The following is a 27,148-nucleotide window of genomic DNA, read 5'->3' on the forward strand; positions in this document are numbered from 1 at the left end:
TGTGTGTGTGTGTGTGTGTGTGTGTGTGTGTGTGTGTGTGTGTGTGTGTGTGTGTGTGTGTGTGTGTGTGTGTGTGTGTGTGTGTGTGTGTGTGTGTGTGTGTGTGTGTGTGTGTGTGTGTGTGTGTGTGTGTGTGTGTGTGTGTGTGTGTGTGTGTGTGTGTGTGTGTGTGTGTGTGTGTGTGTGTGTGTGTATCAGTTTCCCTGGAAGTATGGGACAAGACTTTAATATTTATTTATTTATTTTATTTATTTATATATATACAAGAAGGTACATTGGGATTGTGAGGATACATAGTATAGTAATTACATTCTTGTAAAGCCACTAGTACGCGCAGCGTTTCGGGCAGGTCCTTAATCTAAGAAAATTTTAAGTAGGTAAATACTTGCAAAATTTATAAAAATGATAAGTTACATAGCAAGAAAAAAAATAGAAGATGAGAGAAAATTGTAGGTATATTAAAGCACATAGGGAGCTCAGAATGATTGCAATGACAGCTTGAATGGTAGTTTAAAAAAAATTAGTAGGCACAATACAGCATATGGCTAGCACATAAAAGAAGACAGCTATGAACACAATGATAAAGTTGTTTGGATGAAGTACATAAAGATTGGGTAACACTAGATACATAGCAAATTTAAAGCTCAGTGTAGGAAACTACGAAGATGAAATTAGGTACTTATTGTTTTTGTTTTTGAATGAAGCAAAAGTTTGATAGCTTTTCAATTCACTAGGGAGTGAGTTCCATAGACTAGGTCCCTTTATTTGCATAGAGTGTTTACACAGATTAAGTTTGACCTGGGAAATCAAAGATATATTTATTTCTGGTGTGGTGATAATGGGTCCTATTACATCTGTCCAGGGAGAGTTTCAGAGCATGGTTTGCATTTAAGAACAGGGTTTTGTAAATGTAGTTGACACAAGAGAATGTGTGGAGGGAGTTAATATTTAGCATGTTAAGGGATTTAAACAAGGGAGCTGAGTATTGTCTGAAAGCAGAGTTTGTTATTATTCTGATAGCAGATTTTTGCTGGGTGATGATGGGCTTGAGGTGGATTGCAGTGGTAGACCCCCATGCACAGATACCATAATTAAGATACGGATAGATTAGTGCATAATATAGTGAGAAGAGAGCAGAGTTAGGAACATAATATCTTATTTTGGAGAGTATACCAACTGTTTCAGAGACTTTCTTAGTTTTGTGTTGAATGTGGGTGCTGAAGTTGAGTCTCTTGTCTAGGAATAGAATACCAGAAGGAAGGAAGGAAGGAAGGAATAACATTTAGGTTAACTAGGAAAATAGTAGTGCTCAGAACACTAACTTGGGGGAACACTTTCATATTGTCGAAAAAAAGAAGTCGGAGAAAGTGGTACCAAATCTCACTTTAAGATTCATTACTTACATGTCCAGTTATGTATGTCAACCAACAAACTCACACTAAACATAAAAAAAGACCTACTACATCTTATTTGGAAGCAAATCAATCCAGCTTCAGATAGACAATTTTTCTAATTCATTACTTACATCATTATTGTCAGCAAGGCGCACAGCCCGCCTGCTTTCATACCTCTATTTCCCACTTCTATACTTCCCTTCACCTATGCCTCTCCCTCCTCTTTACTCCCCCTCCCCCCCCCCAAAAAAAATCATTATTTAATATGGGGCCCCCCCCCCCCCCCCCAAGTAGATGAAGGTAGTATCAACAAATAATATAGGTTTGAGAATGTTACACACATTAGGCAGATCACTGATGTATATAAGAAATAGGAGAGGTCCTAGGATGTTGCCCTGTGGCACTCCTACAGTTAATAGTAGAGTGGGGGGAGGTTATATCATTGATGGCTACATATTTATGTCTGTCACTAAGATAATATTAAATATAGTTCAGGGCAAGGCCCTCAGATTCCATAATGGTGAAGTTTAAGCAAGAGGTAGTTATGGTTAATAGTATCAAAGACCTTTTTCAGGTCAATGAAGTCAAATTGGGGATTTTTTTTTTTTTTGTCTAGGGCTGTGTAAATGGTATCAAACAGACTAACAATTGCATCGTTGGTACTCTTTTGGGAGTGGAAGCCGAACTGACGGACTTAATATGTTGAATTTTACGGGGAACGAGTAGAGCCGTTTATAAATAATTTTTTTCAAATACAGGTATTTGATATTGGTCTGTACAGTAATTGTTAATGTCTGCTATATCGCCTCCTTTATGAACTGGCATTACTCGTTCTTTTTTAAGTATATCAGGGAGTGTATGACACTATAGATTTGTTGAATAGCAGAGCTATGGGTGGTGCAAGGGCATTGGTGGCCCACTCATATACCATAGATGGTATTTCACTAATGTTCCCCAGCTTTGGTTTTTAGCGAGTTAACGGTGAACACACACTGTCAGGCTGACTGGTAGAAGATAGTTTGGATAGCTGCCTGCAAGGTATATTGTAACATGCATCTAGGTCTGTGGGATTTTTTAGCTAGGTTAGCACCAACTGATTTAAAGAAGCTATTAAATTCTGTAGCAGGTGTATAACCATCTTTGTAGAGTTATCTGCTTGCTATGTGATTGCTGTTTAGATCGTAGGATGTTAGAGATATTTTTCCATGTGCTTTTCATGTTTCCCTTTGCTTCTTTGAATCTACTCATAATTTTATCATACTCTCAAAACATACTATTCTTCTTTGTGCATCGGACAGGCGCTTGCATCTCAACCGCTGCATTATGTACGAGTTCCACTAAGAAGTGTTGTCATCATCAGTACTGGTTGCACATTTTTTTTTTAATTCATATAAAATCCATTTCTTAACACATTGGGATGAAATTTTTATGCAAATGCCAAGTAACGTGAGATTTGTTTAACAGTTTTCACTATATTTCATATTCGGACAAATATTTGAGTTCCCGACCCCGTAAGTATCTTTGTGGTACGAGGGCACCCATGGATTATCCTCAAGACTTTGTTCAGCAATTTTTCAAGGCCTCCAAGCTTTCTTTCAGGTATCAAGGCAAGCAGAGGTGCAGCATAATCCACTAAAGCTCTGATGTATGCAAGGTACATTATTTTGACAATTCTGACATTGGCACCATAGCCAGAGTGATAACCTGCAACATCCTTGAGAGCTGAGCCTATTTTTATATTGACAACAGTCTGAATACAACATTTGTGGTAGGAATGGTTGAAAATAATACTGCACTCTTTCCTATTTAATTTTCTTTCTTTCAGTGGTTTCTGGAATGCATGATAATTTTACCCATTTTTTACGACAGATTTGAGTGCATGTCAAAGGTTTATTATATAAAACTGATCAACAGTCCAAATCTCATGTTCATTACATCATCAATATTAATTATCTGAATATTTGTACTGTACATATTCCCAGTACTTTTAAAAATTAACTGATTAACAATGTTAAGTACCCTTTTCTTAATAAAACTACATCTAAACGATGCAGAGAATATTGCATTAAAACATCCACATTGATAAAAATTTATATATTATATAATTACAATTATACAATTACTTTATTTGAATTAGTATTACTATATTATATTAAGACCATAAATTATTAACTTAGTTGTGTTAGTTTAGGTTAGATTAAGATAGGTTAGGTAGGGTTGGTTAGGTTCGGTCATATATCTACATTAATTTTAACTCCAATAAAAAAAAATTGACCTCATACATAATGAAACGAGTAGCTTTATCATTTCATAAGAAATAAATGAGAAAATATATTAATTCAGAAAAACTTGGCTTATTAGGCAAATCGGGCCTTGCATAGCAGGCCGAGTACGACGTTCTGGCTACTAGGTACATGCACCATGTACAGTCATATCATGAGCTAGATTATTCTTCCCATAGACAACTACACTACCACTAGCTTAACAACTCTGCTTCTTGTCCAATATATTCAAATTGAATACCCTCCTATAAATTAGGCTCCCAATTATTTGCCTCTAGTGTGAAATCTCTCTACCTTTAAAATAGTTAAATACTTATATTTTGGGGAAATATTTCTGATGTCAGTAACAAGTGTTCTAAGGCAACCAGGTTGAAGCTAGTGTGATATACAATGTGATAAATATTCTTTTGAGTAATTTATAGCACATTAAATTATTGTGAGAAATAATTCACCTGGATACAAATAAAATTTTTATTATTAAAACTCATTGTACAGTACATGACAAGGTTCTTATGTCAACAACAAATCCAACACAATAACCTAAATCATTTTAGAGGGGCTATGAGATAAGGAGTAAGACGTTTCATTTGGATTTAGCAAGAGAAGCTCTGCTGAAACACCTATTAATTATGTAATCACTGTTGAACATTATATGCAGTTATGTACCACTTTTCAAACAAAATTAGATTTATTCGTAAAATTTCATTAAATTTGTAAAGGTAAAAACTAAACAACATAGATTAATACGAGTAGAAAAAATATAACTTCAATCATATCCACCGTAGAAACCAAATTAATCCTCATCATCCGAGACCATGCCATTCTTGGCAAAGTTGCTTGAAGTTCCCTCCTTGCTTGGTGAAGATTCACTCTTCACTGGGGTACTATTGCTACTGTTGCTGCTGTTTCCACTGTTGGTGCTACTTTCTCCTTCTTGGGGTTTAGGTGCCATTTTGAAGAAAGTGTTGATGCCTTTCTGCCACTCTGGTGTAGGTTGAGGGTTGTAGCTGTTACCTCCAGAATACCTTGGAAGAGACAGTGGTTAAATTCTCTCACCATTCTGCATAATTTACACAGGTACCGTCTTACCTACTTTAAAGAAACTTTACAGAATGCACTCAATATAAAGTTTTGACAATCAAATTTTTAATTTATTGATTTTTTTATGTATAATAGTGTCAATAGATGCAAGAGACGGTACCCGGCATCACTTGGGTGATGGAGGGCTACATCTCCACTGCACACTGTCTTCATCATTGTAACCCTCTACACTAAACACAGCCATCCTCACCACTATAATTAGCTTTATTATCCAGGCATGAATTAACAATTGACTAGACAAGTTCCTGCAAGAAGAGCCAGACCAGCCGGGTTGTAATGGATACATGGGCCTGCGGGCTGATCCAAGCAAAAGCTTGTCTAGATCTGGTAATTAGAGAGTAACACTCTTTTAACCGATTTTAGGTATCAGGAAATATTGCACCACCACCTTCCCTACCCTTCACCACTTCTGCTATCTGCCACATGTTTTAATCTTCAACACTGCAATTCCTGTAGGAATGTAATGACTTCTGGAAAATTTTAACATCTGCTATTGCAGTGTTCTTGCCTTTGTTGGAAGGTGGCAATAATTGTGGGCCTCAACAGCTACATCCTGGAAGTAACAGTCTTGGAGAACATGCCAGGATTATGACAAGAGCACCATGCTATTAAGGGCCAAGACCAGATTCTGGCTCTCAAAACAGGGTTAAACTAAAGCCTGATGATCAGATCACCAAAGAACCAAGCAAAAGCTTCAACACTATGTAAAAAATTCTCCAAAATATGTAATTGCTTTAAAAAAATGGATAATCTGAAAAGCACTATGCAAACCAATTATTCCCACAGTTGAGATTAGTCTAGCTACATTCTCCTGCCACCAGATTACAGTCCGGGCAGTAAGGATTATGGTCAGCCAGCCAGAGTTCATTCACAAACCATCTCCATCGCATCTTGTCCTAACTTTAGGATAAAAGAAGGGAACGAGCAGGGACATGTAGCTACCAAGCACTCTACAGGCGATCTCAAAGCCTTGTCAGAAGAGGCAGTCGAACCTGAAAAGGAAACAGAACAGACTACCAGGGCTTACTAGTGAAGAGGGGCAGTTACGGAGATGGGACATGGATAAAGAAATTCAGTGCCCTGAAGGAAACTCCATGGACATTAACCCTTAAATTGCGCATCGCATCATATGATGCTTTGACCGACTTGCAGTAAATTGTGCATCGCATCATATGATGCTTTGGAGTACTACACAAGATTTAAATAGCCCGCGGACAAACGGGGTTCACCACACCATCAGGGCTCTTGTAAACAGACGCCATCTTTTTAAAAAATCTTGGGCCAAATTCCCAGGTGTTAGGGGCCTCAGTATTGAGCGAGCTACCAAGCCTGACGCACGCAGCATGAGCTCACAGCACTGCTGTTCAGCTTGTGACCACAGCATCGCCTAAAAATGCCATAATATACTTGTTCATGCTATTATGTAGCGATATTATTACAGAAGACCCCTGACTGTGATAAAACTGACCAGGGTTCTGATAATAGCAGGATTGTGGATCACCACAATTTAGCACTGCTCCATGGAGAGAGGAGTAATGCTGTGGGGAGGGAGGGTAGTGGCGTTGTCTTCTGACTGTGTGGGGGAAACCTTTTATTGACTGCACTCACCATACCAGCTTAGTGGTTCGCTATGGTGAACACAAATGTAGATACTTGTATATATAACGTGTGTATAGAGGGTATAAACAGCAAGAGTAGGAGGTTGGGAGCCGCCATTTTGGCGACGACGGTGGCATTGTCTGCACGACTTACCATGTTTACTGGTGACCACGATGGTCTTTGGGCACCATACCAGTTTACTTTTACAAGTATGGTGAATAAAACAGGTAGATACTTGTATATAATGTGTGTATATAGCGTAATAACACCACAAACAGTATTGCTGGAGGAGAAATATTAGTGCGCCTGGCCTTGAGGGCAGCAGCCACCAGCTGACTGTAATTACCTAAGTGTAGTTACAGGATGAGAGCTACGCTCGTGGTGTCCCGTCTTCCCAGCACTCTGTCATATAACGCTTTGAAACTACTGACGGTCTTGGCCTCCACCACCTTCTCACTTAACTTGTTCCAACCGTCTACCACTCTATTTGCGAAGGTGAATTTTCTTATATTTCTTCGGCATCTGTGTTTAGCTAGTTTAAATCTATGACCTCTTGTTCTTGAAATTCCAGGTCTCAGGAAGTCTTCCCTGTCGATTTTATCAATTCCTGTTACTATTTTGTATGTAGTGATCATATCACCTCTTTTTCTTCTGTCTTCTAGTTTTGGCATATTTAATGCTTCTAACCTCTCCTCGTAGCTCTTGCCCTTCAGTTCTGGGAGCCACTTAGTAGCATGTCTTTGCACCTTTTCCAGTTTGTTGATGTGCTTCTTAAGATATGGGCACCACACAACAGCTGCATATTCTAGCTTTGGCCTAACAAAAGTCATGAACAATTTCTTTAGTATATCGCCATCCATGTATTTAAATGCAATTCTGAAGTTAGAAAGCATAGCATAGGCTCCTTGCACAATATTCTTTATGTGGTCCTCAGGTGATAGTTTTCTATCTAGAACCACTCCTAGATCTCTTTCTTTATCAGAATTCTTTAAAGATTTCTCACATAATATATAGGTTGTGTGGGGTCTATGTTCTCCTATTCCACATTCCATAACATGACATTTATTAACATTAAATTCCATTTGCCAAGTGGTGCTCCATATACTTATTTTGTCCAGGTCTTCTTGAAGGGCATGACAGTCATCTAAATTCCTTATCCTTCCTATTATCTTAGCATCATCAGCAAACATGTTCATATAATTCTGTATACCAACTGGTAGATCATTTATGTACACAATAAACATCACTGGTGCAAGAACTGAACCCTGTGGTACTCCACTTGTGACATTTCTCCATTCCGATACATTGCCTCTGATTACTGCCCTCATTTTTCTATCAGTCAGAAAATTTTTCATCCATGATAGAAGCTTACCTGTCACCCCTCCAATATTTTCCAGTTTCCAGAACAACCTCTTATGTGGAACTCTGTCGAAAGCCTTTTTTAGGTCCAGATAGATGCAGTCAACCCAACCATCTCTTTCCTGTAATATCTCTGTGGCTCCATCATAGAAACTGAGTAAATTCGATACACAGGATCTTCCAGATCGAAAACCATACTGTCTGTCTGATATTATATCATTTCTCTCTAGGTGTTCTACCCATTTAGTTTTGATTAGTTTTTCCAATACTTTCACTATTACACTTGTCAATGATACAGGTCTATAATTGAGGGGGTCTTCCCTGCTGCCACTTTTGTAGATTGGAACTATGTTAGCCTGTTTCCACCCGTCTGCTACGATTCCTGTACACAGGGATGCCTGAAAGATCAGGTGAAGTGGAATGCTGAGCTCAGATGCACATTCTCTCAGAACCCATGGTGAAACGCCATCTGGGCCAGCTGCTTTGTTCTTACTGAGCTCCTTGAGCATTTTTTCCACTTCGTCTCTAGACACCTCTATGTGTTCTATGTTGTTCTCTGGAATTCTTATTGTATCTGGTTCCCTAAAGATTTCATTTTGTACAAACACACTTTGGAACTTTTCGTTTAGTGTTTCACACATTTCCTTTTCATCTTCCGTGAATCTATTTCCCATTTTCAACCTCTGAATATTATCCTTTACCTGCAATTTGTTGTTTATGAATTTATAGAATAGACCTGGTTCTGTTTTACATTTGTCCGCAATCCCTTTTTCAAAATTTCTTTCTGCCTCTCTCCTCACTGCCGTGTAGTTGTTTCTCGCATCTTTGTATCGCTGGTATGTTTGGGGGTTCGGCCTCTTCCTGTATTGATTCCATTTTTGTGTCTTTCGGTCTCTTGCCCTCTCGCAATTTCTATTGAACCAATCCTGTTTCCTAGTTCTGCATCTCTGTTTTGGTATAAATTTTTTTGTGCCTTTATCATATATTTCACAAAACTTGCCATACATCTCATTCACTTCCTTGCCTAGCATCAAGTCTGTCCAATTATACTCACTAAAAAAATTTCTAAGGTCACCATAATGTCCTCTCCTGAAGTCTGGTTTTTCAACTGCTTCAACCTCCTTATTTTCTTCCAGCTTATAACGCATTGCATACTTTATTCCCAAAAAGACATGGTCACTTTTACCCAAGGGAGGAAGGTACTGAATGTCAAATATCTCTTCCTCCTTCCTGGTAAATATCAAATCTAGCATGGAGGGAACGTCCCCTTCCCTCATCCTCGTAGCTTGTTTAACATGTTGATACAAGAATGTTTCCAGGATGAGGTCTACAAATTTACAGGTCCAAAAATCTTCTGTTTTAGCTTCATATGCTTCCCAGTCTATGGATTTCAAGTTGAAGTCACCGACTATCAACAGTCGTGATCTATCGTTATCCGCTCTCGCTATAATCTCTCTCATTATTGTTATAAGACCTTCACGTTTACTATCTAGCTCCTCCTTTGACCATGTGCTGCTTGGCGGTGGACTATATGCATTTATCATCATTAGTTTATCATCCTCATAGCAGATCTCTAGTGCTATTATGTCAACTTCTTGTGGATTGGCAGTCATTATTTCCTTCACCTTTAGGTGTTCTTTTACCAGCACAGCAACGCCACCGCCTTTCCTAATTTTTCTGTCCCGTCTCCAAATTGAGTAGCCCCTTGGGAATATGACCTCATTTAAAATTACATCTTCAAGTTTTGTCTCCGTGAGTGCAACAATGTCTGGTGTCTGCAGCTGTATTACATCACTTAACTCCAGTATTTTCGATCTCACTCCATCTATGTTGGTGTATGCAATCTTCAGGAACTTGTTCCCCCTCTCCTTATTCTTCACTCCCCCTCTCTCTATTGATTTTGTTGGTTTGCCTTTATGTACCACTTTACTGGTTTGCCTACCCCTATCACTTTGTAGAAAAAAGAATTTATTTCTTCTTCATTCCTGCTCTCATTTAAATGTTTTGCCTCGGCGAGGTTCAGTTTCAGCTTCTCGCTATCTTCTTTTGAAAGATCTCGTCTTAACGACCACCCTTTCCCATCCTCATCCCTTTGCAATTTTCTAGCATTCCTTAGTACTTCTTCCATCTGTTTGGCACCGTTTAGGGTGATCCTCAAAGGTCGATCTTTCCCTTTTACGTACCTGCCTATTCTCCTGTAGTCGCACACATTCTCTCTGTTTGTAAGACCTTCCACGAGGCCAACAATTTTATCTACTACTTTAGCTTCTTCTACAGCTCTTTCTGACCTAGATGTTATCGCCTTTTCTTTGCAGCCAAAAATGATCAGGGACTTACTCCGATCAACTGTGTTTTGCACCAACTTCGGGTTAGATGCCAATTCTTTCCTCACTTCTAGCCTAATGTTTGTTTTATCTTGGTTGCTGCAGTGTTTGACTTCCTTTACTGCTTCTTCTATTTTTTCCTTCTCCTTGGCCACTTGTGCATAAGTGAGTTGCATATCTTTCTTGCACTGTTCTATTCCCTGTGTAACTTCCTCCATCTGTGCTGACAAAAGCTGTTTCTCCTGTTGAATTTCCTTGCCTAACCTATTGTAGTCATTTATGTTTAAATTTACTTTAACTTCTTCCAAAGCTATTTGTAAGAGTTTATTTTCTTCTTCCATGGCTTTGCAATCTGTTTCCAATTGATTCTTATCCTTGCGCAAGTCTTTCACTAAACCCTCAAGACATAAAACTTTGCTATTCAAATGGTCATTACTTTCTTTCAATTTACTAATTATTTCTACATGAGAGTTCACTATAGTATCTAAATTTACCAACTTGTTATGTAGACTACTAATATCAATGCTTTCTTCATTGAATCCCTCAAAATCAAGCTCTGTTTTGTTTTTCCCCTTGCCAGTGGCCATCTTGAATGTTCTTCTCTGCACTGTAAACACTAGGGCAACTTTTTCTCATCCGATTTTTCACTTCCCTTAGCACTTTCCTGTTATCTCACCTATTTTTCAAGAGCACTATACCTTTATGTTCTCTGGGACACCACTCACTACCATCAACCTGTACTACAATACTTAGGATTGTTGAAATATGCTGGAGCTCCTCTGCTGCAAGTGTTGACCCTAGGGGTGTCACCTTTTGAATCAAACTGTGTAAAACCGTCTTTGTGCCTTTACTCACCATACAAGCTTAGATGTACAGTTATGGTGAACAAAACATGTAAATACTTATATACTGTATAACGTCTGTATATAATAGCAAATACAGTATGGTGTGAGGAGAATGGTGGCAAGTCAGGTGATGTGAGGTAGGGGAGTGGCAGCCAATGGCGGGCTGCCACTGCCACTCAGCATACCAACTTAGTGCTTCGTTATGGTGAACACGAATGTACAGTAGATACTTATATATAGCGTCTGTATGTAGTGAATAAAAGCAAAAACAGTATTGTGGGAGGAGAATGTGGGCCAGTCAGGTGACTTGAGGGAGGGAGGAAGTAGCAGCCAGTGGCAGGTTGCCACTGGCACTGCCACTCAGCATGCCAACTTAGTGGTTCGTTATGGTGAACACGAATGTAGATACTTATATATAACGTCTGTATATAGTGAATAAAAGCAAAAACAGTATGGTGGGAGGAGAATGTGGGCGAGTGAGGTGTTGAGGGAGGGCGTGAGTGGCTGGCTGGTACACGGCAGTCACTCCTCGTTACTTTTTGACTCATAATAGCAACTTAGTGGTTCGTTATGGTGAACAAAACATGCAGATACTTATATATAACCTGTGTATATAGTGTAATAACCGACAAAGTATTTGGTCACTGTTTGATGAACATAATTGAATCAACAATATGCACATCATATTTTTGAGTACAGTGATGATTCACTCATTTTATTATATAACTATATCACACTACACACTATTGAATAAAATTACAGCAAAAAACTACGAAAAATCAGACACATTGAAATAATTAGGTAATTATCTCTGTGGCAACTCCGGCCTGACAGCTGGCGAGCAACAGACCGTCTTGGACGCACGCTGAGTCAGCGCCTGTTTTTTTGCCAGACTTCCCCACCCTATAGCGGGCAATATATGCCACTTACGATTTTTTTTATTATTTTCCCATGATCAGTGAACACAAATTAACAGGTTAGGAAGAATTTTTTTTTTTATGCGCCTGTGGGTGTCAAATGGTACATAGCCATGCGCCATTTAAGGGTTAAACAAAACAGAGGCCTAGAACTGGTTGGACATCCAGAAATCCCAAGCATGGATATTTGGCTTAGAAGACAGACAAATTTCAACAGGCTTCAAATTTAAGAATATCATTGTACTGGGGATAAACCTTTGGCTGGCCAAGCAGGACTACCATCCTAATGACCAGGTAATCTGTATGAATAAAGTGTCCACCCACAAAGCCCGGGTGGCATATCAGGGGGGCCTCGTAGCCTGGTGGATAGCGCGCAGTACTCGTAATTCTGTGGCGCGGGTTCGATTCCCGCACGAGGCAGAAACAAATGGGCAAAGTTTCTTTCACCCTAACTGCCCCTGTTACCTAGCAGTAAATAGGTACCTGGGAGTTAGTCAGCTGTCACGGGCTGCTTCCTGGGGTGTGTGTGTGTGGTGTGGGAAAAAAAAAAAAAAAAAAAGTAGTTAGTAAACAGTTGATTGACAGTCGAGAGGCGGGCCGAAAGAGCAAAGCTCAACCCCCGCAAAAACACTAGTAAACACACACAAATTATGCTCTAATGTGGGCAACAGGGCAAAGTATGACCCCCCAACCAGACAAACCAAGCAAAACATCTAATATCTCTGACTGGTGTAATGACAGCTGGAAATAACACCCTCTGCTGAGGTTCGACATTTGTGAACAGCTCTAGGGGGAAGAAACTGAAAAGCGTCACAAAACCGAGCCCCAAATAACAAAATGATATCCTGCTTGATGGGGTTCTGTGCGTTCTTCTATTCCCCACCTGGCCAGAGGCCAGGCTTGATTTGCGAGAGTTTGGTCCACCAGGCTTGAGGTTATGTTGAAATTATTTCGGGGCTTTAGTGTCCCCGCGGCCCGGTCCTCGACCAGGCCTCCACCCCCAGGAAGCAGCCCGTGACAGCTGACTAACACCCAGGTACCTATTTTACTGCTAGGTAACAGGGGCATAGGGTGAAAGAAATTCTGCCCATTGTTTCTCGCCGGCGCCTGGGATCAAACCCAGGACCACAGGATCACAAGTCCAGTGTGCTGTCCGCTCGGCCGACCGGCTCCCTTAAAGCCTTCCTCCCAGGCTGTTGCTTGGAGCAGCAAGCAGGCCCACATACCCACCACAGCCCAGTTAGTCCGACATTTTTTAGAAAACAGTCTAGTTTTCTCCTGAAGATGCACTGGAGAAGCTGGTACAGCATCTTCAAACCCAGTCCAAAGGATGCAACACAGTAAAACTTCAGGCTACCTAACAGATGCTAGAGACAAAATTTGGGTACTCTGTACCATCAGATTGAGATGCAGCAACAGCAGAAGGGTTCACCAAGGCAGGGAGAGGTAGGCCCTTCTGGCATCTCAGACCATGCCCAACCAAATCTGAACCTGAGAGGGCTCCATCCAAAACTCTCCAGTGACGAAAAACTCAAAAGTGAGTGAACTGGAAAAGAACCAGATTCCTGGTTAGTAAACAAGATGACTGAGAAGCCTAACCAGTCTATCATTGATGTAAGCCAGAATGTGGCTCCCCCAACAGATGATCATAAAGTACCATCCAGATCAACCCAGTAAATGATCTGGGCACCAGATTTAACTGAACAGCAGAACCCAAAAGTGGTATGAGAAATGCCTCACTCTGAACTGCAGCCAATCTCTGAACTCTTTGTGGATGGGAACGTGCTAAAAAGATATTCCAAAGATCCAGGGAAACAAGCCAAGAATCACTAAACCACCAGGTGAACCTGGAACACGGTGGTCATCTAGGATCTTGGGCAAAGATCCAACAGGTCAAGGAAAGGCGAGGCTTTGCAATGTCTCCTTTGGGAACCAGAAACAAATGAGATACAGAAATGGCATCGCCAAGATAATGTCCAACAAATCGCAAACGACATTACAAAGTGGAGTATATATTTCTAGAGGATTCCAAGACAGAAGGAAACCGAACCCACCAAGGGCCCCAAGACACTACTGGATAAGACTATGGATCTTGGTTCCAAGCACACTAAGGGGCATACCACAAAAGAACTGATTGGAGAAATCCTGCCAACTGTCAGACTGAGACGAACACTGAAAATGCTCACTTATTGCCAGAAAATTGAAGCTGGAGAAATAAACCACCGTTGAAACACCTTGTTAAAGTGACTGAAAAGTCACACCTGCTGCTGCCAACACATGCATCAAGGAAAAAAAAGAAAGGAGGAAATGGGATGCGTCTGAAGACATTGAAAAAACTTTAAGCAGATATTAATAAAGATTTCGACTGGGCAACAGAAAATAACATGATGTTTAACAGTGATAAATTCCAGGTACTCAGGTACAGTAAAAATGTGGACCTTAACCCTTAAACTGCGCAACACGTCATATGATATGTTGAGTAACTTGCTATAAATTGCACATCACGTCATATGATATGTTGGAGTACTATGCAAGATTTAAACGGCCCACAATCACGGGGTTCACCTCACCTTCATCAGGGCTCTTGTAAACAGACGCCATTTAAAAAAAAAATTGTGGGCCACATTCCCGGGTGTGAGGTCCTCAGTACTGAGTAAGCCACCAAGGCTGGTGCACATAGCACTGCTGTTCAGCTTGTGACCACAGCATCGCCTAAAAATGCCATAATATATATGTAAATGCTATTATTTAGCGATGATAGTATTATAGAAGGCCCCTGACTGATAAAAATGACCAGGATTCTGATAATAGCAGGATTGTTGTGATAATTAGCGCTGTAGTGGGAGGAGTAATCTTGGTGGGGAGGAAGGTAGTGTTGTCTGCTTACTATGTGACCACCTTTTACTGTCTGGACTCGCTATACCAGCTTAGTTGTTCACTGTGGTGAACAAAACATGCAGATACTTATATACAACGTCTGTATATAGTGAATAAAAACAAAAACAGTATGGTGGGAGAAGAGTGGCGAGTCAGGTGAGGTGAGGGAGGGAGCGAGTGACAGCCAGTGGCGGGCTGCCACTGGCTGCCACTCAGCATACCAACTTAGTGGTTTGTTATGGTGAACACAAATGTAGATACTTATGTATAATGTGTATATATAGTGTAATAACAAAATGAGCGTGGGGGAGAAGCCATTTTGATAAGGGAAGTTTCGACAGCTGCATGATTCATCATGCTGCGTAGGGGTGGCCACTATGCTGCTTGGGCACTTTACCAGCTTAGATGAACAGTTATGGTGAACAGAACATGTAGATACTTACATATAACGTCTGTATATAGTGAATAAAAGCAAGAACAGTATGGTGGGAGGAGGATGTGGGCGAGTGAGGAGTCATTGAAGGAGTGGCGGTGAGAGGCTGACTGGCAGATGTGTGGTGGCCACACCTCGTTGCTTTTTGACTTGCAATATTAACTTAGTGGTTCGTTATGGTGAACAAAACATGCAGATACGTATATATAACCTGTGTATATAGTGTACTAACTGAAAGTATTTGTTTATTGTTTTATGAACTCAATTGAATCAATAATATGGACACCATAATTTTGAGTACAGCAATGATTCACATATTTTATTATATAAATGTATCACACTGCACAGGATTGAATAATATTACAGAAAAAAAGAAAAATCAATCACACACATTTAAATAATTAGGTAATTATCTCTGTGGCCACTCCTGCCTGACAGCTGGGGCTGAGCAGACCGCCTCGGATGCACACCGAGTCAGCGCCTCTTTTTTGCCAGACTTCCCCGCTCTATAGTTGGCAAAATATGCCACTTACGATTCTTTTTATTATTTTTTCCGTGATCGGGGAACAACATGTTTAGAAGAATTTTTTTTTTTTTTTTGTTATGCACCTGTAGGTGACAATGGCCAAATAGCCCTTAGCAACACAAGGGTTAAACATAATACAGGGTACAAAACACAATCAAAGTGCCCATAGAAGGAAAGCAGCATGTTAAGAATTTGGGAATAATGATGTCTGACGACCTAACGTTTAGGGAGCATAACCAAGCAAATATTGCGTCAGCCAAAAAAATGATCGGATGGATTACGAGAACTTTCAAATCCAGGGATCACAGGTACCAGAGAGAGGTGGTGATACTGCTCTTTACTACCACCAAGAACTAACATGCTTAAAAGTAATTAGAACTAGAGACTACTGTGGGGAGTATATCTTCGCCAGTTTCAGAGTCAAGGGTGCCGAGTCTGTCCTGACTGTGGGAGCAGTCTATAGAATTCCTAACACTGATGTGTCCGAATTCAAATACTAGATAACAGACTGAACAAAAACCATCTAATTATCGCAGGGGACTTTAATGTTGACCTCTGCAAGCCCGAAAACCCTAATGCTGCCAGCTTCTTCAACTGTATGAATTACTGCTTCCTCATACCCTTAATGACTAGACCTACTAGAATCACTGATAGTACTGCCATGGCTTTTGATCACATCTGGACCAACATAACCTCTCCACTTACTTCAGGGATAATCGTCGATAGCACTACAGACCATTACCCCACATTTCTCCTAACATTAAGAAACCACCTCTAGAGACAATGGAGATAAGCTTCAGGCTGCACAGTGAAACTGCCATAGGCAAATTTATGGCTGCTGCTGCTAATGTCAACTGGGTGTCCGAATTAGGTAACATAGGGGACATCAACCTAGCAGTGCAATCTTTTCTTCAAAAATCTCTCAGCCTTTATAACACCCACTGTCCTATGCTAATGGAACAAGTCACAACTAAAAGGCTAAGCAATCCTTGGATTACAAAGGGAATACTTAAATCCATTAATAAAAAACATGACCTTAAGAAGAAGTATAGGTTAGGAATCATCTCCAAAGAATTTTCAAAGAATTACTCGTTATTGCTATCTAAAATAATTAGAAGAGCCAAAACTAAATACTACGAAGATAAATTTACCCAAACAAAGGTCAACATTAAGAAAACATGGAGCACAATTTCACAAATATTGAGATCAAAGAAGAGTTTAAATAACAAACCAATACTCCTGTCAAATAACAATGGTCAGCTTACAGCCTTTGATACTGTTATTGAGTTCAATAGGCTCTTCTCTTTCATTGGGTCATCCCTTGCAAATGATATTCCATCTTCCAGTACTGATGTTCAGGACTATCTTACAGGTAACTATCCACAGTCTCTGTACCTAACGCCTGCAAATTCCACTCATGTTAATGAGATAATCCTTTCCCTTAAAACCAAGTCTAGTGCCCTGGACGAGATACCAACTTTAATTTACAAAAAAGCCTCTAGATTTTTAGCCCCTGCTATTGCATTGCTCTTCAATAAATCACTTGAACTCCAAACCTTTCCAGATACAGTGTATTCTAAAAAAAGCGAGTAATCCCTGTCCACGAATGTGGTGATCTCACTGATGTTAACAACTAGAGACCTATATCAATTCTGCCAAACTTGTCAAAAATATTTGAAAAACTAATCTACAAGGAGCTTTACTCTTATCTAGCCAAACAAATATACTTAGCTCTTGTCAATATGGCTTCAGACCCAAAAAAAGCACTAATGATGCACTTATTAGTATGATTAACTTGATACATGCAGCTCTTGATGAAAATAAGTTCCCTGTTGGGTTATTTGTGGAGCTGCGTAAGGCATTTGACACTGTCAACCACCAAAACCTTCTTAAATTACATCATTATGGAGTCAGAGGACACTCCCTGCAATACCTCAAATCTTACCTTGCTGACAGGCTCCAGTATGTTTCTGGGAATAATTCAATTTCTCCCACCCTACCCATCAACATTGGTGTTCCTCAGGGCAGCATACTTGGCCCTCCTCTCTTTCTCATCTACATTAATGACCTTCCAAATGCCTCCCAACACCTCAAACCCATTCTATTTGCTGACGACACAACCTTCATTTATTCCAGTCCTGACCCCCTTGCTCTTAATGTCACAGTGAATACTGAGCTAAATAAAGTCCATCTTTGGCTAACTGCCAACAAACTCACCCTCAACATTGACAAAACTTCCTATATTTTGTTTGGCAATAAATCCTCAAATCAAATAAATCTCAGGATAAATAATACCCAAATTTGTAACAAAATAAGACGGCAAATTCCTTGGCGTTCTTATTGACCGCAAACTGAATTTCCAGGGACATTCTAAATATATAAAAAAAAGTTTCAAAAACTGTTGGCATTCTTTCTAAGATCAGATATTATGTACCTCGCCCTGCCCTGGTGACGCTCTATTACTCCCTCATCTATCCTTATCTCAACTATGGTATTTGTGCTTGGGGTTCTACTACCCAAAAACATTTACGTCCTCTAATTACTCAACACAAAGCTGCTATTAGGACAATATCCAACTCTGGCCCCAGACATCACTTGGTACCCCTTCTCAAATCTCTGAATATGTTAGATATTAAGTCATTACACATTCTCTTCTTGTGTATGATATATATATATAAAACACTGAACTGTAATGCCCATCCTGACCTTAAACGCTTCATTGAAGGTTATAACAGAACCCATGAGCACCACACCAGAAACAAATACCTTTTTGATATTCCAAGAGTACGACTTAAACTAGAAAAGCTCTACAAATCAAGGGACCCAGAATGTGGAATGACCTTCCCAATCATGGTAAAAGATTGTACCTCTCTCAACCAGTTTAAGATAAAAACTAAGCACTACTTAATTAACTCCCTGTAACCTACCTTACCCCTATAATGTCAACCCATGTCTTATTTTTAAACAATGCTGTTTGTCGACCAAATTATATTTTTGCTGTTTTCCTGCCATGTTTCCCCCTTTTTTATTTTTATATTTTCTCAACACATTTTATACTTTAATCTCAATTGGTATCAAGTTTTAGTCTTTAGTGTTTTTCCTGCCCGAAACGCTTTGCGTAATAGTAGCTTTAGGCATTGTATGTACTAGCTCCATCTATAAATTCATCAATATCTGTATCACCCCTTGTATGTATACTTTACCTAAATAAACATTTGAATTTTTTTAATTTGAATTTGGATTTCATCACAATAGTTATACTATACAAATCCTTGTACTGTCCTGTCTTGAGTACTGCTCAGTACTCGCTTTCCCCTTCAGAGCAGGTGAGATTGCTGAAATTGAGGGAATACAGAACATATATGGCATACATAGATGCAACAAAGCACCTAAATTATTGGGATTGTCTCAAAGCTCTCCAAATATACTCCCTAGAAAGAAGACGAGAGAGAGATCTCAATTAATATACAGGTGGAAGATACTGGAGGTCCCAAATCTACACAATAAAATAACATACTGGAATGAACAATATGAAAGGAAATGCAGAAGAGAACCAGTGAAGAGCAGGCGCACAATCAGAGAACACTGTATAAACATCAGAAATCCACAGTTGTTCAACATCCTCCCAGCGAGCATAAGAAATATTGCCGGAACAACCACGGATATCTTCAAGAGAAAACTAGATCATTTTCTCCAAGGCGTGCTGGACCAACCGGGCTGTGGTGGATATGTGGGCCTGCCAGCCACTGCAAGCAACAGCCTAGTGGACCAAGCTCTCACAAGTCGAGCCTGGCCTCAGGCCGGGCTTGGGGAGAAGAACTCCCAGAACCCCATTAACCAGGTATCAAGCAGGAATAGCAAACATCAGGGAATGAGACTAAGACTCCTAGAGAAAATGCAACATTGCAAACCAACACACCCAGTGTGTGCTGCATACTACAGAAGCTGTGATCAGCTTGGCCACCACAACTGTTGCGAACCACAAAATACTTGGTCTAGTTTTCGATGCTCAATTCTATAGCATCACTTTATTACCCAGCAAAAATCTCTTGCATGCCAGATACAGACACTGCCAACTTGAGGTGTACCTTCTTATCCACTGCAATAAGCTTTCCAGACAACTTAGACACTAAGACATGAAGCTGAAAAGCTGGCAGATGTAAGGCCACAATGATTTCCAAGGAAGAAAACCAAGAAAAAACCTGAAACAGAGCTAATCACTTTCCAGTCCAGTGGATTGGAAAGGTTTCTATTTGACAAAATGAATGCCACTTGTCCAGCACTGCAACCAAGACAGTGAAGATGACCATACAGAAGTGTGTGTTAGGGTTTATATTGATGCAAGTTCTGGTCTGGTAGCAGGAACTGGAGAAAATCTGTGTGCATCACATCAAAGGAAAGACGAGAAAATATAATGGAAATTTGCATAAAGATGGCGAATCCTAGGCAACAATAGTAATCTCAAAATTAACGTCTTCCCACCACTCCGCCATGTGCTGCTTTAAAAGTAGTGGCTGGTTTGGCCTCCACATCCTCCTTTCTCATAACTTATTCCAACTGTCTACCAGTTTGTGAAAGTCTATTTTCTTATATTTCTATGGCAGCTTTGTTTAATTAGCTTAAATCTGACTTTTTTTTCTTTAAGTTCCAGGGCACAAGAAATTTTCCTTGTCCATTTTTTTAATTCCTGTTACTACTTTGTATATAGTGATCATATTGTTTTATTTTTTTATCTTCTAGGTTTGGGATATTTGATGCCTCTAACCTCTCCTCGTAGCTCTTGTCTTTCAGTTCTGGAAGCCATTTGCTTGCATGTCCTTGCACTGTGATGGGGATGATGAAAACTGTCAATGCAGAACAATAAACCTTCTCATGCCAGGCACCCCAGAGGGTCAAACCAAGTACCAAGTACTCTTCTCTGACAACTCTGTGTCAATGAGTCGCCATCACACTAATGGAAGAATGGCACAGGACAGAATCAACATTCCTTCCAAACGCTTGTAAATGCATAGAAAAAGAATAAGTGTCATTTCGAGACGTCCCCAAACCCTGGTACACCAAACCGCAGAGAAGCAAAGAGGACACAGAGGGAATAGACGGGCCTGCTATTTCCATCAAGACCTGGTACAGGGCAATCTTTGAAGACTTCTCCACTAGCCCCAATCCACCTATTGGAGCCAGCAGTTGTTAGAAAGCCACCACCTTGTAAGCTACTGACCTTGAAGGCACCTCAAAGTACCTCAGAGAAACTAAGGGTGCCTTCACCTTCACAGTGGGTGAGGAGAATTGCAGGTGACATTTGGGCTCTGATGATGTGAGGAGTCCGGCAAAGTACAGGCAGACAGTAAATGCCAGTGGCAATCTGCTCCAGCCTTGCCGTGAAGATATTACTTATTTCAATATGTCTGATTGGATTTTTATCTTTTTATGCAGTAATATTTTTCAATAGTTTGTAATTTGTTAAATTTATATACAGTGAGTGGAACATCACTACTCAAAAAATATGGTGCACATATTAGTAATACAATTAATACATTCTCAGAACAATAAACATGTTTTTGCTGTTATTACACTGCATAATTACATTTTCATGCACTAGTTTGAACCACTAAGCATTTCTGACGAGTATAATAATCTTATAACTGGTTATCAGAGTTCAACCTGGTCGGGCATATTTTATACAAAAATTTTAACAGCACGCATTGAATATGCAGCACGCATGGAATATCCACCTAATCCCATTCATGTATTTGTCATTGTACCTCTCTTCAATTCATGTCTCTCCTGCCTATATATGTCCAAACTTATTGACTTGTAAATCATTCCTTCTGAAGATGCATTAATATACGAAAGTACTTGAGGAAATTCCTGTTTCAATTCTTTCTCCATGGTTTGACATTTTTCATCACGTGTTAATTTGTCTGATTTACACATATATACTGTATATATTTTGTTTTTAAATTTTTGACCATGTTTTTTTCGAGGCAATATATGGCAATATTGTATTGGGCTAGCATAGAATGTTTAAAATATTGGTACACACGTATTCAGTTCACCAATATGAGTAAACATTATATTCTTTGAATAATAAACATACTGTTTTGCTGTTATTACACTATACACACATTATATATAACCACGTTTTTGTGCACAGCAACGGGCCACTAAGCTGGTCCGGTGAGTCCAAACAGCATTGCACCATCACACAATACACAGACAAAGGAGGATCTGGATAATAAATGAGAGGGGTCTTATAACAATAATGAGAGATTATAGTGAGAGTGGATAAAGATAGATCACGACTGTTTTTAGTTGGCAACTTCAACTTGAAATCCAAAGACTGGGGAGCATATGAAGCTAGAACAGAGGACTTTTGGACCTGTAGATTCATAAACCCCATCCTGGTAATATCTGTGATTAGACACGTTACACAAGCTGCGAGGATGAGGGAAGGGAATGTTCCCTCCATGCTGGATTTGATATTTACCTAGGAAAGAGCAAAGATTTGACATTCAGTACCTTCCTCCCTTTGGTAAAAGTGACCATGTCTTTTTGGGAATAAAGTATACAATGCATTATAATCTGGAGGAAAATGAGGAGGTTGAAACTGTTTAAAATCCTGATTTCAGGAGAGGACATTATGAGGAACTTAGAAATTTCTTTAAGGAATTTGACTGGAAAGACTGTTAGGCAAAGTAGTAAATAAGATGTATGTCAAGTTTTGTGAAATACCTGTATATAATAAAGGCACAAAAATTTATACCAAAGCAGAGATGCAGAACTAGAAAACGGGATTGGTTCAACATAATTTGTGAGGGGGCCAGAGACCAAGGGAAGGGAGCTATCAGGGGGAAAGCACCAAGCCATTACGACTATATAGCACTTGGAGAGAGGAGGGGGGAGGAGGGGGGGGGGGGAATAGAGGGGAGGAGGGGGAGGGGAGGAGGGGGGAGGAGGGGGGGGAGGAGGGGGGGAGGAGGGGGGGGGAAGGAGGGGGGGAGGAGGGGGGGAGGAGGAGGGAGGGGGAGGAGGAGGAGGGGAGAGGGGGAGGAGGGGGAGATGTGTTAGTGTTTGCAAGGGGAGTCCCCTTCCATTATAATACTGTATCAGGCACTGATGACTTCTCTGGGGTACTCTCTCCTACGATTTGCAGACATACCACTAGGAACTGATTGTGGCTCACTGCTTGCTTGTCTTACTAAGAATCTGTCTAAAGACATTTGTTTTTCCCTATGTTTTAACACTTGTCTGTAGTGAGATCACATTGTCATTAATAAGGTTAATGCAATATCCTGCTAAAGCTTCATCTGGGTGAGTCTTTTCAGTAAAACTTTGCAGTTCATCCCATACTGTACACATTTTTTTGAGTGCAGGTGGACATCCCTGCAATTAATGAGGAAGGGACATCCTCTACCACCGCCACCTTCCCTGAAAATTTATTGTACTGCCTAGCTAGTTCAACAACCAATGTACCAGTTTCATGTAGGCCTGGTCGAGGACCGGGCCGCGGGGACACTAAAGCCCCGAAATCATCTCAAGATAACCTCCCCTCAATGGTCATTCTTACATGTGTTTTCTTAGGTTGAACCTTACCACTGACTTTCTTGGGACCCCATGGTATGATATATAATAATTACTTTCATGTTCAGAAACCAAAAAAGCAGAAAAACAACGAAATACTTTACAAGGAATTCAAGCACGATCGTCAATAGGCGGCAGCCACTGGTAAACTAAAGCGCAGATGACGCTTCATGAGGTTATCTCGAGATGATTTTCGGGGCTTAGCGTACCAGCAGCCCGGTCCTCTGCTAGGTTAACAGGGGCATCAGGGTGAAAGAAACTGCAATTTGTTTCCGCCTCCACCGGGAATCGAACCCAGAACCTCAGGACTACGAATCCAAAGCACTGACCACTCAGCTGTCAGGCCCCATTTCAGGACCCTGACACCAGAAACCATGCGCTCGGTTGATCCATATGGGTATCAACAAACTCGTAATGTGAGGCAAAACTTGTAAACCGATTTAAATTCTACGAAGAAATTGGGCTCGTAATCTGAAAAATTCATAAAGAGGGGCATTCGAAAACTGAGGTGTCACTGTACACGGCAGTGAGGAGAGGCAGAAAAATTTTGAGAAAGGGATAGAGGACAAATGTAAAACAGAACCAGGCCTATTCCATATTTTCATCAACAACAAATTGCTGTTAAAGGATAATACAGTGACACCTTGACTTACGATATAAATTTGATCAGAAAATGGGACTCAACTTACGAGGGTCGTTGACTAACTATATTCGTTGATACGCGTTTGGGTCAACGCACATGGTTCCTGGTCACGCGGGCAGACCTGCCTCAGTTTACCAGAGCCGCCCGCTTAGTGACGATCACGCTTTTAAGACATTCCATTATTTTGGTGATTTTTTTAAAATAAAAGTAATTATTATACATTACACCATGGGTCCCAAGAAAGTCAGTGGTAAGGTTCAACCTAAGAAAACACACGTGAGGATGACCACAGAGGAAAAACAAGAGATCATTCGTAAACATGAAAATGGTATGAGGGTTGGTGATGTAGAGCATGTCCCTTCCTCATTTATTATGAAAGTGTGTGCAGCATGGGAAGAACTGCAAACTTTTGCTGAAATGACTCGCCCAAATCAAGCTGCAGTAAGCCGTTGCCTTAACCTTTTCAATGACATTGATGCATCACTACAGACAAATATTGGAGAAAAAAAAAAAAAAACTCGAGGAGCTAAGAAAGAACAAAACAGTTGGCCCAGATGGAGTCTCACCATAGGTTCTGAGAGAATGTGCACCTGAGCTCAGCTTTCCACTTCAACTGATTTTTCAGGCATCCCTGAGTACAGGAAGTAGTCCTAGCAGATTTGAGTTAAAGGGCTAACATAATTCCAATCTACAAAAGTGGCATCAGGTAAGAGCCCCCTCAATTATAGACCTATATCATTGACAAGTGTAATAATCAAAATATTGGAAAACAAACTAAATGGGTAGAACACCAAGAGAAAAAAATGACAAATAGGCAGTATGGTTTTCAATCTGGAAGATCTGTGTAACAAATTTACTCAGTTTCTATGATCAAGCCACAGATTTTACAGGAATGAGATGGTTGGGTTGGCTGCATTTATCTGGACCTAAAAAAGGCTTTCGACAGAGTTCCACACAAGAGGTTGTTCTGGAAACGAACATATTGGAGGAGTGACAATAAGCTAAGATGGATGAAAAATTTTCTGACAAAAATGAGGGCGGTAGTCTAAGGCAATGTATCAGCTCGGAGGAATGCCGCAAGTGGCATTCACACTTGTGAACGTTGCCACTCTGAAGCACAGGGTTCAGTTCTTGCACCGGTAATGTTCATTGTCTACATAAATGATCTACCAGGTGGAATACTGAATTATTTGAACATGCTTGCTGATTATGCCAAGATAATGAGGAAGATAAGAAACTTAGATGATTGTCATGCCCTTCAAGAAGACCTGGACAAAATAAGTGTATGGAGCACTACTTGGCAAATGAAATTTAGTGTGAATAAATGCCATGTTATAGAATGTGGAATAGAACATAGACCAAACACAATCTATAAATTATGTGAGAAATCTTTAAAGAATTCTGAGAGAGATCTAGGGGTGGTGCTAGATAGAAAACTATCACCTAAGGACTACAGAGAACATTGTGCGAGGAGCCTATGCTACACTTTCTAACTTCAGAATTGTTTTTAAATAAAGTACATGGATGGCAAAATACTAAAGAAATTGTTCGCAACTTTTGTTAGACCAAAGCTGGAATATGCAGCAGTTGTATGGTGCCCATATCTTAAGAGGCACATTAACAAACTGGAAAAGGTGGGAAGACATGCCACTAAGTGGCTCCCAGAACTGAAAGACAAGAGCTACGAGGAGAGGTTAGAGGCATTACATATGCTTTAACTAGAAGATAGAAGAAAGAGAGGCAATATGATCACTACGAACAAAATAGTAATGGGAATCAATAAAATTGATAGGGGGAGAATTCCTGAGACCTGGAACTTCAAGAATAATGTCAGATTTAAACTATGAACAAAGCAGCTGAAGAAATAAGAAAATTCACTTTCGCAAACAGTGGTAGATGGTTGGAACAAGTTAGGTGAGAAGGTGGTGGAGGCCAAAACTGTCAGTAATTTCAAAGCGTTATATGACAGTGCTGGGAAGATGGGACACGACAAGCGTAGCTCTCATCCTGTAACTACACTTAACACTTTCGTCCGGGGATGACGCAATGCTGCGTCGTCAGTTTACTGTCGGTAATCTCGGTGATGACGCAATGCTGTGTCGTCCACTAAAATAATTGCTAAAAATCAGGTTTTTATCCGATTTTTTGAGGACTGTTTGGTAACTCAACAAGCCAAATGCAATCTGTGACTACAATACAAACATGAAAGGTGTTGACCACTTTGACCAAATGATCAAAGATTATCACTTCACAAGAAAAACTCACAAATGGACAAAGAAAATGACCTATTTTGTGCAAATGGCTATCTACAATGCTTATGTGATGTACAACTACTACACAAAAAATACTAAACTATAATACTAAATATACTAAAATACTAAATACTAAACATTTGTGGGCAGGAATTGGGAGTGTAGTTGGAAGGCGTCTGGGCGCTCACTCGCGACTAACGCGTGGCCTGTCTTCAACTCGTCGGCGGATTGAGCGTGACCAGGTTTTTTTTATTTTATACGCTAATATTCCTCTAGAGAATTCTATTGCAAACACAATGATACCAAATTTAATCTCGTAGGACGAGAATTGAGGTGACAAAGTTGGAGAGTATACACATTTCAGAATTAACGCGCGCTCCCGTGAAACGCTGGGACCCACATCGCATAGTTGAGGGGTGGCGCGCGGGGGGCGCGAAAGTGTTAAGTAGTTACACACAAGTCAGCTGACAACACTACCACACTTTACAAAATTCCTCCTACCCCCCATACTACACACATCTCTAATTCGGGGCATAATGCTGCTATTATAAAAATCCTGGTCACAAAATCATGAAAATAAATAATTTTACGCAAGTATATTTTCTAAAGGAACATGAGCTGTCGTTTCAAGATAGATGCACTAAACAGTGCTGTGGCTGTCTGCATCATGCTGTGATCATCACAAACAGCATTGTACTCACTGAACTGAACATAGTAGATAGCATTTATCAGTCAGGATTTGTCATACTAGCATCGAAAAATAATTGCAGTTACCTATATAATTTGTCATTTAAGTGATGCTGTGTACACAAGCTGGACAAAGGTGCTGTTAGCTCATGCTGCAAATGCTAGCTTTCGTTGCTCACTCAGTACTGAGCCTTCACACCCAGGAACTGTGTCCACTATTTTTTTTTTTAATGGCATCTGTTTATTAGAGACCTGATAAAACAGATGTGAGCCTCGTGTACTGGCGGGATTTTTAAATCTTGTGCAGTGTACCTGGAGCATACCTGGA

At 40.2% G+C, this 27,148-nt stretch overlaps 1 protein-coding gene across 3 annotated transcripts in view; it reads right to left on the bottom strand.

Annotated features, from left to right (window-relative positions):
• Nucleotides 1–4,133: 4,133 nt before the first annotated feature.
• The window catches only part of LOC123756336 (PCNA-associated factor), a 42,210-nt gene continuing 19,195 nt past the window's right edge, over nucleotides 4,134–27,148 (bottom strand). For all 3 annotated transcript variants that reach the window (XM_045739406.2, XM_045739407.2, XM_045739405.2), the window contains exon 3: nucleotides 4,134–4,701. In XM_045739406.2, coding sequence (XP_045595362.2) covers nucleotides 4,470–4,701 — 232 coding nt within the window. In that variant the 3' untranslated portion in view covers nucleotides 4,134–4,469. The remainder of the gene's footprint in view (nucleotides 4,702–27,148) is intronic.

Source organism: Procambarus clarkii, chromosome 25 (assembly GCF_040958095.1).
Source record: "Procambarus clarkii isolate CNS0578487 chromosome 25, FALCON_Pclarkii_2.0, whole genome shotgun sequence".
NCBI lineage: Eukaryota > Metazoa > Arthropoda > Malacostraca > Decapoda > Cambaridae > Procambarus > Procambarus clarkii.